The sequence below is a fragment of the Mustelus asterias genome, chromosome 18 (genome assembly GCF_964213995.1).
Source record: "Mustelus asterias chromosome 18, sMusAst1.hap1.1, whole genome shotgun sequence".
NCBI lineage: Eukaryota > Metazoa > Chordata > Chondrichthyes > Carcharhiniformes > Triakidae > Mustelus > Mustelus asterias.
In genome coordinates, this window is record NC_135818.1 from 26,556,828 (window position 1) to 26,571,641 (window position 14,814).

The 14,814-nt window shown below is 43.5% G+C and overlaps 1 protein-coding gene across 20 annotated transcripts in view; it reads right to left on the minus strand.

Annotated features, from left to right (window-relative positions):
* Nucleotides 1-14,814, minus strand: part of LOC144507030 (uncharacterized) — a 276,508-nt gene that overhangs the window by 9,163 nt on the left and 252,531 nt on the right. For 16 of the 20 annotated variants that reach the window (XM_078233599.1, XM_078233590.1, XM_078233584.1 and 13 more), the window contains one exon: nt 5,829-5,926. The exons of the other annotated variants lie outside the window; for them this stretch is intronic. In XM_078233599.1, coding sequence (XP_078089725.1) covers nt 5,829-5,926 — 98 coding nt within the window. The remainder of the gene's footprint in view (nt 1-5,828; nt 5,927-14,814) is intronic. 20 annotated transcript variants of the gene reach the window in all.

Here is a 14,814-nt window from a genome sequence, read left to right on the forward strand (position 1 = left end):
GATAGCCAAGTTCCGCACACAGGAGGACGGCCTAAACCGGGATGTTGGATTTATGTCACATTATCAGTAACCCCCACAGCTTTCCCCCTGATCTTGCAGAATCTCACTAGCTGTTCTGTCTGGAGACAATACACATCTCTTTAACCTGTGTTGAATGCTCCCTCCACCCACATTGTCTGTACCTTTAAGACCTGGCTGGCTGTAGAGATTTGCATTCTAATTAGTATTCTGTAACTTGATTTCTGTGTCTGTGCACTGTTGGAGAACAGATATCCACTCCATCTGACGAAGGGGCAGCGCTCCGAAAGCTTATGGTATTTGCTACCAAATAAACCTGTTGGACTTTAACCTGGTGTTGTGAGACTTCTTACTGTATTTTAGTTTCTGCCAGCAGCTTCTTGTGAATGTTCAAACTGCTGATACCACATACGAGACAATCATGTAACATATCACTCAAGAATGGGCCAAACTTTGTGTTCGGTCATTTGGTGAAGTTGGATCCCCAACAGCTGAATTGAATTTATATTGCTGCATAACAATGGAGGGTCGGGGATTGTAGTGGTCCCTTGGTAGTGCAACTATGTCTTACATAGGCTTGTTACGAGGTTATATGTTTGTGGTGATAAAATAATTTTCTGCTTTTCTTTGGAAGTTATTTCGTTGACTGCGAAAAGATATCAGCTCCAACATTCAACCTCTGGATCAAATGGATCAATTTTCTTGAAGAGTGGCATAGTTACTTGACTATGATTGGCATGATTTTTCACCTCCCTTACAAGTTTTTCGGAGACTCTCCCTTCCCCCTCCAGATGTTGATGTCTTAGCAATTGTAGACTGATTTATTCTCATCACCAATATTGTAGCACGAGGTAACATGATGAGGAAGCCTTGAATCACAATGGTGATTTATTGAAGAATGGTTAAGACTATATACAAACAAGCTCAGTAGAGATACAGGTCTCGTCCCACCAACTCCCAGGCTCACACTGAAGGTTTTGTCCTACCAGGACTCATGCTCTAACACCCAATACGCTGTGATTAAAACGCATCTTTCTGATAGGCCATGATTAACTGCCCCCTCAAAGGGACACCCAGTCCAAACCTCATTAAAATAGCCTTTCATAAGCTATTACTATTAAATATTTAAATTGTCAGTCCACCAAGCAGGTTTCTCATGCGCAGCCTAACACTTAAATGTGAAAAGCGACAAGTTGGAGGCAGCTTCTCGATGTGTTGACAATTTCAGGAGGTGGTCATCGATTTAAAGGCATTCCTGGCATGGGAATAAATCATAGATCATAGAAACCCGACAGTGCAGAAACAGGCCATCCGGCCCATCGAGTCCGCACCGACCACAATCCCACCCAGCCCCTACTCCCACATCCCCACACATTTACCCGCCAATCCCCCCAACCCACGCACCCCAGGACACCAAGGGGCAATTTTGGAATGGTCAATCAACCTAACCCGCACATCTTTGGACTGTGGGAGGAAACCGGAGCACCCGGAGGAAACCCACGCAGACACGAGGAGAATGTGCAAACTCCACACAGACAGTGACCCAAGCCAGGAATCGAACCCAGGTCCCTGGAGCTGTGAAGCAGCAGTGCTAACCACTGTGCTACCATGCCACCCACGGTATGATAGCTGCATCAGAAAGCAGTCTTGGGCATTTAAGAATTTTGGACAAAAGAGCTGAATTTCAGCAAATTATTTAAGTAGGTATAAGTTCCTTTATGAAAGTTTATGACTATTCTGCAAGTTTGGAAACATTTAGGACCTTTTGCCAGGAAAGAAATAATATTGGAATGCAGCTGACCCATTCCCTGCATGAATAGCAAATATTTGAACTCAGCCCTTTAACTCTCTTTACCTCTCCATAGATAGTCAAGAGAATGGAAATCAGGAGCTGGGGAGGGTAAAAGACCAAAATTTGACAATGATTCCCTGTGAATCCTTCTCCAGGCTGTGGGTGCCAGATGGGAGATCCTCATGCCTGCTGAAGAGAATATGAGACCTCCTGGCCAGACAAAAGCAGCCTGGATGTAAGTCGCAGCAAATGTCAGCAGCCTTGGAACCATCCAGCGAACCTGGCTGCAGGGTCACAAAACTCTATCTGACCTTTTAAAATCGGCAAGGGTGATTGTGTCACCGTTATGAAGATACTCATGTATAGAAGTGTATGATGTGGCTCAATTATGGGATTGTTATGTTGTCCATGTGTGTAAGGTGGCATGATGTAGGCATCATGTCAACAGGGGTTATGGAGGGGAATGTCACACCTGCCTATTTGCAAAGAGCATTGAGAAAAAGTGTACTGATGACAAAATACAAAATGGCCTGATTGTCGAGCAGTATTATCGTTACAAATTCTCTCTTTAAGATAGGAATAGGACTGGAGGTGGTGTACCGAGCTTGGCCACACGAACGAGTTGAGGTCCTACAATTGGCTGCCAATGAAAGGAGCTTGGCCACAGGTTGATCTATGATAGGAGGAAGGCTCTGGGATGGTGAGATTCCAAGAGCGCATTTTTATAATTCTAGCGACAGTTCTAAAGGGGCTGGGAGGGTGCATGAAACTGGGGAAGCTGACAGGAAGTAGCATTAACAGTTTGTGACTCTGAATGCATCAGGGAGGAAGGTGTGCTTCTATGTTGAATGTATAGGGTTTAGACACATTCTCATCTCCCAACAGTTTCAGTGTTTGCAATGAGTAGGTATGTTTCAGCACACTCACTCGAGGGTTGAAGATGCGCTTAACTCTCCTTTTTGTTTCCCACAGAGGCGCAATGTTGGAAGCTGCAGGCAGTAGCCCTGGGGAACTGATGCTAAGCTGAGGGAGAGGCTGCCTTGGAGGTGCAGCAGCATATCCTTGCTCTGCACCTAACACTAGCACAGATGCACATACCTCAGTGGTTCTGCACGGTTTGGCTGTAATGGATAGAAGCATGGGCGAGAGCATATCACAGTCGCACAAACAACTGTCGGGAGACTGAGTTGGAGCAGGCCTCTGGCAGTTAGAGGAGTGCTACACTCCTGAGGTCCAGGCTAATGATGAGCCTCTGGAGTCTTCCATCAGGCAGCAGGTGCTGGAAGTCCAGTTCAAGGTTCATGTAGAGATGGCAGATACCAGAGGGATTGTAAATTCTGGCAAGGACATTGGAGGGATCCATCCAGGCCACAACGACTGCAATGACGTACTCTAGAGAATACATGGCTTCCTCCACTGACAGATTGACAACTGTCATGGGGGCCAAATCCAGCAGATCACTGATGCAATACTGGGTATGCATTCTGATCTGCACCACATCACCTGAGTTTCGGGGCCCAGAGGCAGTGGGAGAGGCAGACTTGGAGCCTGGAGGCACATTCATAGATTGGCTTGTCTCAGTAAAGAGGGAAATAGACTTCATGGTGGTGGATGAGCAGCTGCTGGTGCCAGCGGGGAGCATCTCCCAGGGTACTTCTGATGGGACAGCTTCTCCTTTGGCCTTCTGCCATTGGCACAGATTCCTTTGAATGTTGCGGACACAAATGACATCCTGCCACTGTGCAGGAGACTCCCATCACGCCAGGGCTCTTGTGGCCTCTCAGCACGGCTGTCAAACTCATCCCACGCAAGGGGACATATGCCTCATGTGGGGTTATTCATGCAATTTGACCATTGTTCTGAATTGTGTGCATAAATGATTGTTCTTTTCAAATGATTCATCCATTATCTGAGATTTTTAGGTATGGATTTCTTTGTTAGGCATATGAGGGTTTGAAATTATGTGGGTCCCTCTGCTTGACGTTATTTGGCTGACTCAAAATGCACCTATGAAGCATTGGTTTTCATGTCAGGGAGATGCGAGAAGGTGCGAAGGGTCAAGAAGCTAATATGATGTTGAACATACTCCGCTCCAGGAATCTTCCGAATATCAGAATTCCTTTGGTCTCATGGGCATCCTGGCCCTCCCATGGACCAATTTACATAGCTTCCTGCTGCGGTTCACCCTCCTCTTCAGCAGGCTCCTTATCAGAGGATCAGGCTGTCTCCATTAATTCTTTCTCAAACAGGGATTCCCCTCTCTGGAGGGCCAGGTTGTGCAACACACAGCAAATGACTACCATAAAGGACAATCTGGTTGGTGCATATGAAGAGTACCACTTGATCTATGCAGGCATTTGAATTGTATCTCTGCTAAATGATGGCCTTGGGAGTTGCGTGGCTATCATTGTACCTATGCTGAGAGTCCATCGGTGGACTTTTTACTGGAGTCATCAGCTATCTTTTTAAGGGTTATCCTTTGTCTCCAAGCAGCTAGCCTTCCAAAGCTTCCATGTTGGTAAATATCCCAATACCTGGGAGTGTCTGAAGATGAATGCATGTTATGGCTGCTTCCCAGGGAACATGCATGCATCTGCATAATTCTTTGATTTGATTGCACACAACATGCATATTTATTGCGTTATCCTTTTCAGTTTATGAATGCTTCAAGCTATCCAGTGGTGCTTTTGTTTCTACATGGGTGCAATCACTTGTCCCTTGTACCTGTGAGAAACCAGCCATAGTTGCAAAGCCTTTGACTCTTACCATTTGACTGGTGTTGTCAGATGTAAAACAAATATGATGATGTGCATGCCTAAACATGGCATCAGTAAAAACCTGAATACAATGATGTGCTGAAGGCTCGGTGATCCCATTGAGTTGATCCCACTGAGGTTTCCACATGTGGCGTGGAACAAAGCAGAGTGAAGAAGCTAAATGCCGCTGTTACTTTTAAGGCCACATACATCGAGTGGCCACCCACACAATTCAAGGCTATCCAGCTGAAAGCATGTTGCAGAGAGATGTGACAGCTCCTCTTGAAAGATGAAATCTTCACAGGCACTATCACTCTGTCATTCTGTCTCTGTACATTACTGCTGGAGGCACACTTCTGCTGGAGGCACTTTCACCAGTGAGAAGTAGGGCCTACACCTACCTCTACCTACCTGCTTGCTTGCTGCTACTGTTTCCCCTCTGAAGCCACTCACTTTTCAGCAACCAAAAGAGAAAATGCTGGAAAATCTCAGCAGGTCTGGCAGCATCTGTACTGAGAGAAAAGAGCTGACGTTTCGAGTCCAGGTGACCCTTTGTCACTTTTCAGCAGATTGCCCACCTTTCTGCATCTCATGGCCACATGGCCTCCTCTTTCTCATCCTCACTGGTGGAAGTGCCTCCCGCAGAATGTGCAATTTCCACAGGAACAATGTTGCATAGCACAAATGGCACAGTGTTCAATGATGACAAGAGCATTTTTCTTTTGGCCCCTTCCCTGAGCAGTTGCCATGGATCAAACAAAAGTTATATGAAAAGCACAACTATCAACACTAGCAAAAGAGTCTGCTGAGACTTAAGTAAAGTCAACAAAGTTACTCTCACAGTCTTAATCTCCGCCTTTTCAGCAGTGAAAAAAACATGACTCCGACTGGCTGTATTTCTCATGCACCCACTTCATTTTGAGGGGGGGGGGAACAAGGTACCTTAATTGATGGTTAATGAGGTTTTTTAAAATAGGGGACAGGCTCCTGAGTATGGAGCACTCTTGCCTACTGTAATATGTGGATTAACGGGATGACATTGAATTCGCGAGCACTGGTGGAACAATGGCAATCCTGCTTTTGCTATATAAAATTCAGCCCTAGAGTTCAACACCTGTGTTGTTGAAGGGGGATGGTCTTACAGCTAAATATGACCCCACATTATTTATCAGCAAACTAAAAAAAAGTGGAACTAAACAATAAATTAGGACTTAGACTTAATTCAAAGAACAATCATCTGAAAAAGCTTTGTTTAATCATACCATTATCCCAATTATAGTATTGCTAGTGCCTAAAGTGGCATCATCAGGTGAAATCTTTGTACTTGGCTTCAAAGCAACGAGTGAATCACGAGGCGTCTCTGAAGAAAGACAAAGTTGCATATAAATATACAATAGACAGGTGGTTGATCTCTTTTAAAAATAACCTCATGTCTCAAGTCAATCAGCACATTAATAGAAAAACCGTCTCATGATATCACTGAAGAATGAGTCATATGCCTCGGCGGAAGAGAAATTTTAAAATATACACAATATTCTGTTATGTTGGTCACTTTGGGAGTGTTGAAGTAATTGAGTAATTTATAATATCTTTGTTGTTACACAAGGCCAGTGGCTCAGATAGCAAATAAAACAAAACATGTACAAGTTACGAGATTTAAATGCATTAAGTTTCTAGGTGTCCTACTGTTCTTGTAATGTCTCCTGATTAGAATGTATCAGTTAACAAATTATGAAGTTGGTTTCAACAGATGTATTAATTTGTGGGCTAGCAGCAGAAGATTATAAGTAGATGTATTGAGTATAAAAACAAGAAAGTTATGGTGAACCTTCATAAAACAGGCTTGGCTTCAACTGGAATATTGTGCTCAATTCTGGACACCACATTTTTAAAAAATGGTTGTGAATATAGTGGCGAGAGTGCAGAAAAGATATCCGAGAATCATTCCTGGGACCAGAGACTTCAATTGTGAGGATAGATTGGTGAAGCTGAGGCTGTTCTGTTTCGAAAAGTTGACAGGAGATTTGATAGTGGTGTTCAGAATCACGAGGGGTTCAGATCGAGTAGATAGAAATGATTTCCATTAGCGGAAGGGTCAAGAATCAAAGGACACTGATTTTATGTGACTGGAGAATTATTTGAAGGGAAAAATATTGCAGGGCAGGGGAGTGGGGCTAGCTGATTAGCTCTTTCAGGAGTGGATATGGGCCGTATGCCCTCTTTCATTGTTGTAACCATTTTATGAAGAATCTATAAAAATGAAAATAAAAATTAACCAGAATGCTACTGTTCAGCAGGGAAAGAAACTGGCCACCCGTTACCAGTCTGGTCTGCACATTAATCCAGCCTCACACTACGTTATGACTCTGAATGCTCTCTCAAATGGTTCCAACTGTACTTGAGTGAATACTTTATTTACAAAGTCCCGTAACACCATCTGCAATGGACAAAAATGCATCATTCCTAGCATTCAAAACACAGAAAAATGGAATTCCTCAGGGCAGCACGGTAGCACTGCTGCTTCACAGCTCCAGGGTCCCGGGTTCAATTCCCGGTTCGGGTCACTGTCTGTGTGGAGTTTGCACATTCTCCTCGTGTCTGCGTGGGTTTCCTCCGGGTGCTCCGGTTTCCTCCCACAGTCCAAAGATGTGCGGGTTAGGTTGATTGGCCAGGTTAAAAATTGCCCCTTAGAGTCCTGAGATGCGTAGGTTAGAGGGATTAGCGGGTTAAATATGTGGGGGTAGGGCCTGGGTGGGATTGTGGTCGGTGCAGACTCGATGGGCCGAATGGCCTCCTTCTGCACTGTAGGGATTCTATGATTCTATTATAACTTGGCCATATAATCCCTACAGTGCAGGAGGAGGCCATTCAGCCCATCGAGTCTGCATCAACCACAATCCTACCCAGGCCCTATTCCCATTACCCCTCATATTTACCCTGCTAATACCCCTGATACTAGGGTCAATTTAGCATGGCCAATTAACCTAACCAGCACACCTTTGGACTGTGGGAGGAAACCGGAGAACCTGGAGGAAACCCATGCAGACACGGAGATAATGTGCAAACTCCACACAGACAGTGACCCAAGGCCGGAATTGAACCCGGGTCCCTGGAGCTGCGAGGCAGCAGTACTAACCACTGTGCCACCCACATGCTAAAGAGTAAATTCCACCCTTTATTACTAAGTATTTTGTGTCATGGGTGGGGGGTTATTTCATCTCCAATTTTCCTTTGCTGTAGACTTCACAAGTGACTTCAACTGTTTAGGAGGTGACATACAATAATAACTTGGGTGCAAATCTTCCCATGTGTCTGGGCAATACTAGGCCCTTCACCATGATAACATGGCCAATAGTTCAACAAAGTGGGGGAAAAATAAATTAACTCTTTGGAAATAAAAACAGCAAGTTGGCCCTTGTATAAGGTACACTTATGCCTGTTCTATGCAGAGTTTTTAAGGGTCAAAGCTGCTTAACTGAACACATATATTTGCATGTTGTCCCCGTACCTATGTGGGTTTCCTCCGGGTGCTCCCGTTTCCTCCCACAGTCCTAAGATGCGCAGGTTAGATGGATGGGCCATGCTATATTGCCCCTTAGTGTCCAAAGATGTGTAGGTTAGGTAAATTAGCCATGGTAAATGCATCAGATTACAGGAATAGGGCGAAGGGGTGGACTTCGGTAAGATGTCTTTTGGACAGTTGGTGCATACTCAATGGGCTGAATGGTCTCCTTCTGCATTGTAGGCGTTCTATGGATTCTATGCCACTCCACTGAAAGAACTTTAATGACAACTCTCATTTTTTTTTTAACTTCTAGGAAATCAATGTTATCAATTTGGAGGCAAGTTTTTGAGCCAACTATTTCCAACAAATAAAAATTTAAAAATGAATGCACAGCAACAAAATTTCAGACCTCACTAAAAACAATCATTACATAAGGAAAATATCTCTCGAGTACTACCTGTACCTAACGGGTGAAACCGGCTGAATCAACACAAAAGATCAAGAAATTTAATATATAATTTACATCGAGTAAATATAGTTTCTTTGATCTTTAGTGTAGGTTTCACAATCATTTGCCTTTAACTGTCATCACCCAGAAAACTGGCCAGTCACCTATATCAAAATAATGAGGATAGCAAGTTTTGGTCTGAGCAGACTCTTTCAAAATTGAGCTTTTGGACTGAATTAACAGTCCAGGGGAGTGGGCACAGGTGTGATGATATTGGAACTCAACATGATTCCATCTACTTTCAAGTTTGATCCAGGTGGATTCACAGGCCAGCAGGAACATCCCACGTAGCTGTCACCTAAGTAAATGAAATAGATCATAACTTTGGGCCTATATCCTGGTATCAACAGCCAGTTCACCCTGAGCTCTGCGCCTTGCTAGGGTCATTGATGCGAGTGATTGTGTAATGAAACCATTAAAACTTATGGTCGGTTACAGTGCTCACAAGTTCTTTTGACAACATAAAATCACTAATTTAGTGCCAATTTCAACATTTTAGAATTATTTTCTAGTGTCTTGTAGTATGGTCACCTTCATCTCAGATTCCTTGGTGCCAGTCTTCACTGCAGCATGAGAGAAACTTACAATGCAGTAATCTCAACCTCGTGAGGAGGAAGAACTGGAGCAGCCACACCAGCAGCAGCACCAACGTCAATAACTGCAAGGGCACCAGGACCAAAACAGCAGCAACAGCTGCAGATCTGCCTTCTCTACAGTCACATGCTGCTCTGCAGGAAGAAGGGATGGACAGAGCTTCAGCACAAAGCAGGAAATAGCCTCAGCACAAGGTCTACAGGCAGAGGGTGAACCTTTTCAACAAGATACAGCAAAAGTACCTCGGATGCATAGGCTTACATTGTAGGCCATTGCTGACATATGAAGCATCCTGGAACAGGACCTCCTTGCAAAAGGACTAGGTTCCCATACTTGTAACATCCATGTCACCAATATGTTATTTTCCAAGGCTGCCAATTGCATGAACATTGCTCAGGATGCGACTAGTCAAACATAGAGAATTGTCAGCTTCATTGCAGTGATTGGGTTCCCAGACACAGGGAATCATTGACCATATAGATGTGGCAATTACAATGTCCTCAGATCAGTTAGTTTTCATGAATTGCAAGGGATTCCACTAATATCAATCAACTAGGGCAGCACGATGGCACAATGGTTAGCATTGCTGCCTCACAGCGCCAGGGACCTGGGTTCGATTCCCGGCTTGGGTAACTGTCTATGCGGAGTCTGCACATCCTCTCCATGTCTGCGTGGGTTTTCTTCAGGTGCTCCGGTTTCCTCCCATAGCCCAAAAGACATGCTGGTTAGGTGCACTGGCCATGCTAAATTCTCCCTCAGTGTACCTGATCCCGGCTTGGGTAACTGTCTGTGCGAAGTCTGCACATCCTCTCCATGTCTGCGTGGGTTTCCTCCGGGTGCTCTGGTTCCCTCCCACAGCCCAAAAGAGATGCTGGTTAGGTGCACTGGCCATGTTAAATTCTCCCTCAGTGTACCTGAACAGACGTCAAAGATGACAACTAGGGGATTTTCACAGTAACTTAATTGCAGTGTTAATGTATGCCTACTTGTGACACTAATAGACAAACAAACAAATAAATAAATACAATGTCCAGTTAATCTATCATCACTTGTCTGTACTACATACCCAGGGAGTTGCCATGTCTCATTCATTCTTTGGCAATCACAAACCTGGAGGTTGTTTCTCCTCCATACAGCCTCAGATAAGGTCTACAATCTGAAGATTTGGCTGTTGAATCCTTGAGGGAAGACAACCAATGAGCCAGAGGAGAAATACAACAACAGACTTATCACCATCAGGGCAATAATAGAACAAAACATTGGGTTGCTCAAGATGCAGTTCAGATGTCTGGCTAGATCTGTAAGCACTCTTCAATATGACACATCTAGGGTCTCCAAGGATTGTTGTGGTTTGCTGTGCCTTTCACAACTGCAGACAGGAGTGGAGCCGCATGTGCAGAATAACTGGCGTCCTCCTCTAGGGAGGCGGAGAAGCCAAATACGACTATGGTGCCTGCTGAGCCTTTTTTCTTTGCTCTTTCATGGGATGTGGTGTTGCTGACATGGTCAGCATTTGTTTCCCATCCCTAATACCTTGAACTGAACTAGGGTTATCTCAGAGGACAAATAAGAATCAACTGCATTGTTGTGGGTCTGGAGTTACATGTAGGACAGACCAGATAATGATGGCAGATTAATGAACCTAATAAGTTTTATGCTTTATAGCTTCATATTCCAGATTTATTAATTTAATTTAAATTTCACCAGTTGCCGTGGTTGGATTTGAATCAATGTCTCAAGAGAATTAGCCTGGATCTGTGGATTAGTACTCCAGCAATATTAACATTATGCCACCACATCATGCTACTCATTTCCCAGCTGACAGCTGATATATCCAATAGTTAGTCCTCTAGACATTGCAGTTTGCGAGGGTTCTGCCAAAATCTGCCTCATCTGACACTTGTGTTGGGTCAGGAAACAGCACGAGTGGCTCTGTCTGAGGGGGTGAAGGCAAGGGATGAGAAGTGGTGGTGCCTCGAGTATGCAGTCCATTAGTCTGGGCCAACATGTACTTACAGGCTTGCCATGTCTGATCCTCTATGCAAGTGGCATTCTTCCCATGGAGGTGAAATGAGTATTTAAGATGGAATGATAACATTTGAGAAGGATGACTGTGACAGCTAGTTGTGAGAGGACAACAGGATGAAGCTGCATGAGCGCTGTGTGAAGGTGTACAAAGTATAAAAATAATACATAAAAATATTTTGTAACACCACTGCATTTAAGATGGAGATTTAAGGTGATGTCTGATGAAATGCAATTGAACTGAAATGCTCCCTCTGTTTCCTACCAGACCTGAGCATGTCCAGCATTGTCTATGACTGGAAAGAAAGGAACATGTGCAACTACAAGGTGTTTATAATCCAGAAAGCCAGGTATTGGAGGATAGAACTGGAGCAAATCTTTAAACACTTTTCTAACCAGATAAAAACATTGCAAATATGTACCTCCTAACTCAGCAACCACAGTTCCAGTCTATTCCTATTTCTGGGAATAGATATACATGTCTTGCTAATGTCCATCTGCGTACAATTAAATGCAACTTAGATTTATATACCAACTTTAATGTGATAAAATAATCTGACGTGCTTCACAGAAGCATTACAAAACAAAGTATGATACCAAACCACAGAAGGAGATATTAGGTTAGATGACAAAAAGGCTTGATCAAAGTAGTTGGTTTTAAGGAGTGTCTTAAAAGAAGTAATCAAGGTAGAGAGGTTTAGGAAGGAAATTCCGGAGCTTTGGTCATAGGCAAGGTACAGCTACCAAAGGTAATGTGATTAAAATTGGGAATGTTCAAACAGCCAGAATTAGATGAGCACAGATATCTCAGAGGGTGATGGGACAGGAGGAAATTACGGGGGGGGGGGGGGGGGGGGGGTGTCATCATCGGGGGAATGGCTAGACCATGGAGTGATTTGAAAATAAGGATGAGAATTTCAAAGTTAAGACATTGCTTGACCAGAAGCCAATCTAAGTTAGCAACTGCAAGGGTGATAAGTGGATGGGACTTGATACGAGTTAACATGGGCAGCGGCGTTTTGGATGACCTCAAATTTAATGAGGGTAGAACATGGGAGACTGGTCAGGTTTGTTGGATAATGTCAGGTCTGGAGGTAATTGGCTGTCCCTTATATCTACTCAAGGTCACGAGTTTTTGCTGTGGATATTCATGTGACTGAACAGGCCAATACATGACCATGGGGAAGGATGCCCAACAAGGTTGTGGGATCTGGAGTGCAGGATTTACTTCCTTTTCATTCTTTCTCTGCTGCTGCTCTGAATCACAATATCTAAAATGATAAGGCAAAGCGTATTGCAGCTTGATGGACAAGTTGCCGCCATTTTGAAAAATTGGTAGCAAGCTGCTCCAGTCATTCAAGTCAAGGCTGTTGCCTTCAAGGGAGTGTCAGCATGTTTTTGCAACGCTTTCTTCATTCTCCCCTGCAATGTTGGTTAAGGATTGAGAAAACAGGAACTGGCGAGGGAAACTCTTTTCAGCCATCATTGGCTTCAAGAAGGATGAAGTTTGTTCAACGATCTGCTAATTGAATTCAGAGGATGTGGAAGAGGCATTGCTGATGGAATTTCTCTAGTGCTCTTAAGTGTCACTGAAACAGTCCAGGTCACATGCCAGGTAAGCGGTGGCAACAACTATTCTGTGCACTAGGATCTTAGTTGACTTGCTTTGTGGAAAACACTGGATGCCATATTTTGCAGAAGGCTGAGCTGGCATAGCTGATCCAATGTTCAATTGCTTCATTAATGGTGGCCTTTTGGGAGAGGTAGCTGACAAGGTAAGGGAAATACTCAACATATTTCAGAGTCTCTCCTTTCGTATATTTGGCTGATATAGAAGTTTTGTTTTGATAACCTTCAAGGACAGGTTGCGTCTCTTGCATACAGAATTAAAGAGATCAAGAGGGGCTAACAAATTATTGTAGAGTGGAAAATGACAGTGCATTCATCAGCAAACTGTAGTTCATGTATGGTGGTCAGTTTAGTTTTGGCACAGAGGGGGCCGAGGCTAAAAAGTTTTCTTTCTAGGCGGTATTAAATACTGACACCAGAGGACAGTTGATCTTTGTCAATGTTAATGGCCATTGTCAGGTAGATCACAAATAGTGGAAGCAATTGCATAGTCATGTTTTAGCACAATCTGTATTTTGAAGTTGTCGGTTTCAGATCTCCCACAATGTCAAACCATCATGAAGCAATTTCAGGAATGTCATTAAGTTTCTTAGACATTCAAACCTTTGGAGAACAACCCACGGAGCACTGCAGTTTACTAAGTCAAATGGTTTGGGTAGGTAGATGAAGAGTTCCTGATGTGTTCTTAACATTTGTTTTGAATTTGTCTGACAACACCACCAGATCAGAGGTTCCTCTGGAGGATCAAAAGCCACGCTAATTTTCTGAGAGGATTTCCTCAGCCACAGGAGGTAGACAATTCAAGAGAACGTGTGTCAGGATTATCCCTACAAGATGTACAAGAGGGAAATACCTTGATAGTTTCCACAGCACGATTAACTTCCCTTCTTGAAGGTAGTTACATTTATCACATTCCTGAAGTCAGAGGAGTGGAGGTATTTTTTTCTCTCAAATCCATATGATGAGTGCATGGAGTCTTAATGTGAGCAAAAGACCTCCAGCTTCGAAAACCTTATTTGGAATACCATCGGTACTGCAGGCTTTGTTGTTTTTCATCTGTCTGATTGTTACAGTTGCAGTTAAAAGCCCCCTTTTAACTTATGATTCGTTCAATTTAAAATTAACCAGCAGCAAAGTTTTGTTCTTAAACAAGATTAGATTGGCTCATTCCAAAACACTGCTGTGAGTTACTTCAGTAAAAGTAATACAGTTACTAATTAAATACATACAAACATCAAGTGTGCATATATAAAGATGACACTCAGTTCAATCCTTTGGGATATTAATGCAGGCCCACAGCTTGCGATTGAAGTGTTGGTTGTCTGGAGTGAAGGGTTGAAGTTGAAAAGCTCAGTTCAGCAGCTGCATTGGCTTCTGTAGCCTAACAATCAGAGGTTGCCTTTGTAGATGGACGCGGTAGATTTTTGGGAGAGAGAGGTTTCTTATTCTTCAATAGTTTGGCTGCTATCCCAAACATGGTTCCATGTTAGGTTAGCTCAGGTCTGGGGCTTAGTCTCATCCATTGTCTTTCAGCTGAAGTAATTAACTATTTAAATGCCTCAGCCATTAACTTGAATGGCTCCCATTCTTCCAGCTTTGGTGAGATAGGCAAGAGCTAGTCACAACCCCAGGGAAGCCATTGTCAATGGATTTCTGTTTACCCTTGTAGAAATCACATTGAATTTGAAATATCCCCATGTCTGGATGTGTCTATTTGCAATTCACTTTTCGTCTTCCAGGAGCTTGATTTGATTTTGATTTGATTTATTGTCACATGTATTAACATACAGTAAAAAGTATTGTTTTTTGCGCGCTATAGAGACAAAACATACCATTCATAGAGAAGGAAACGAGAGAGTGCAGAATGTACTATTACAGTCATAGCTAGGGTGCAGAGAAAGATCAACTTAATGCAAGATAAATCTATTCAAAAGTCTGACAGCAGCAGGGAAGAAGCTGTTCTTGAGTCGGTTGGTACGTGACCTCA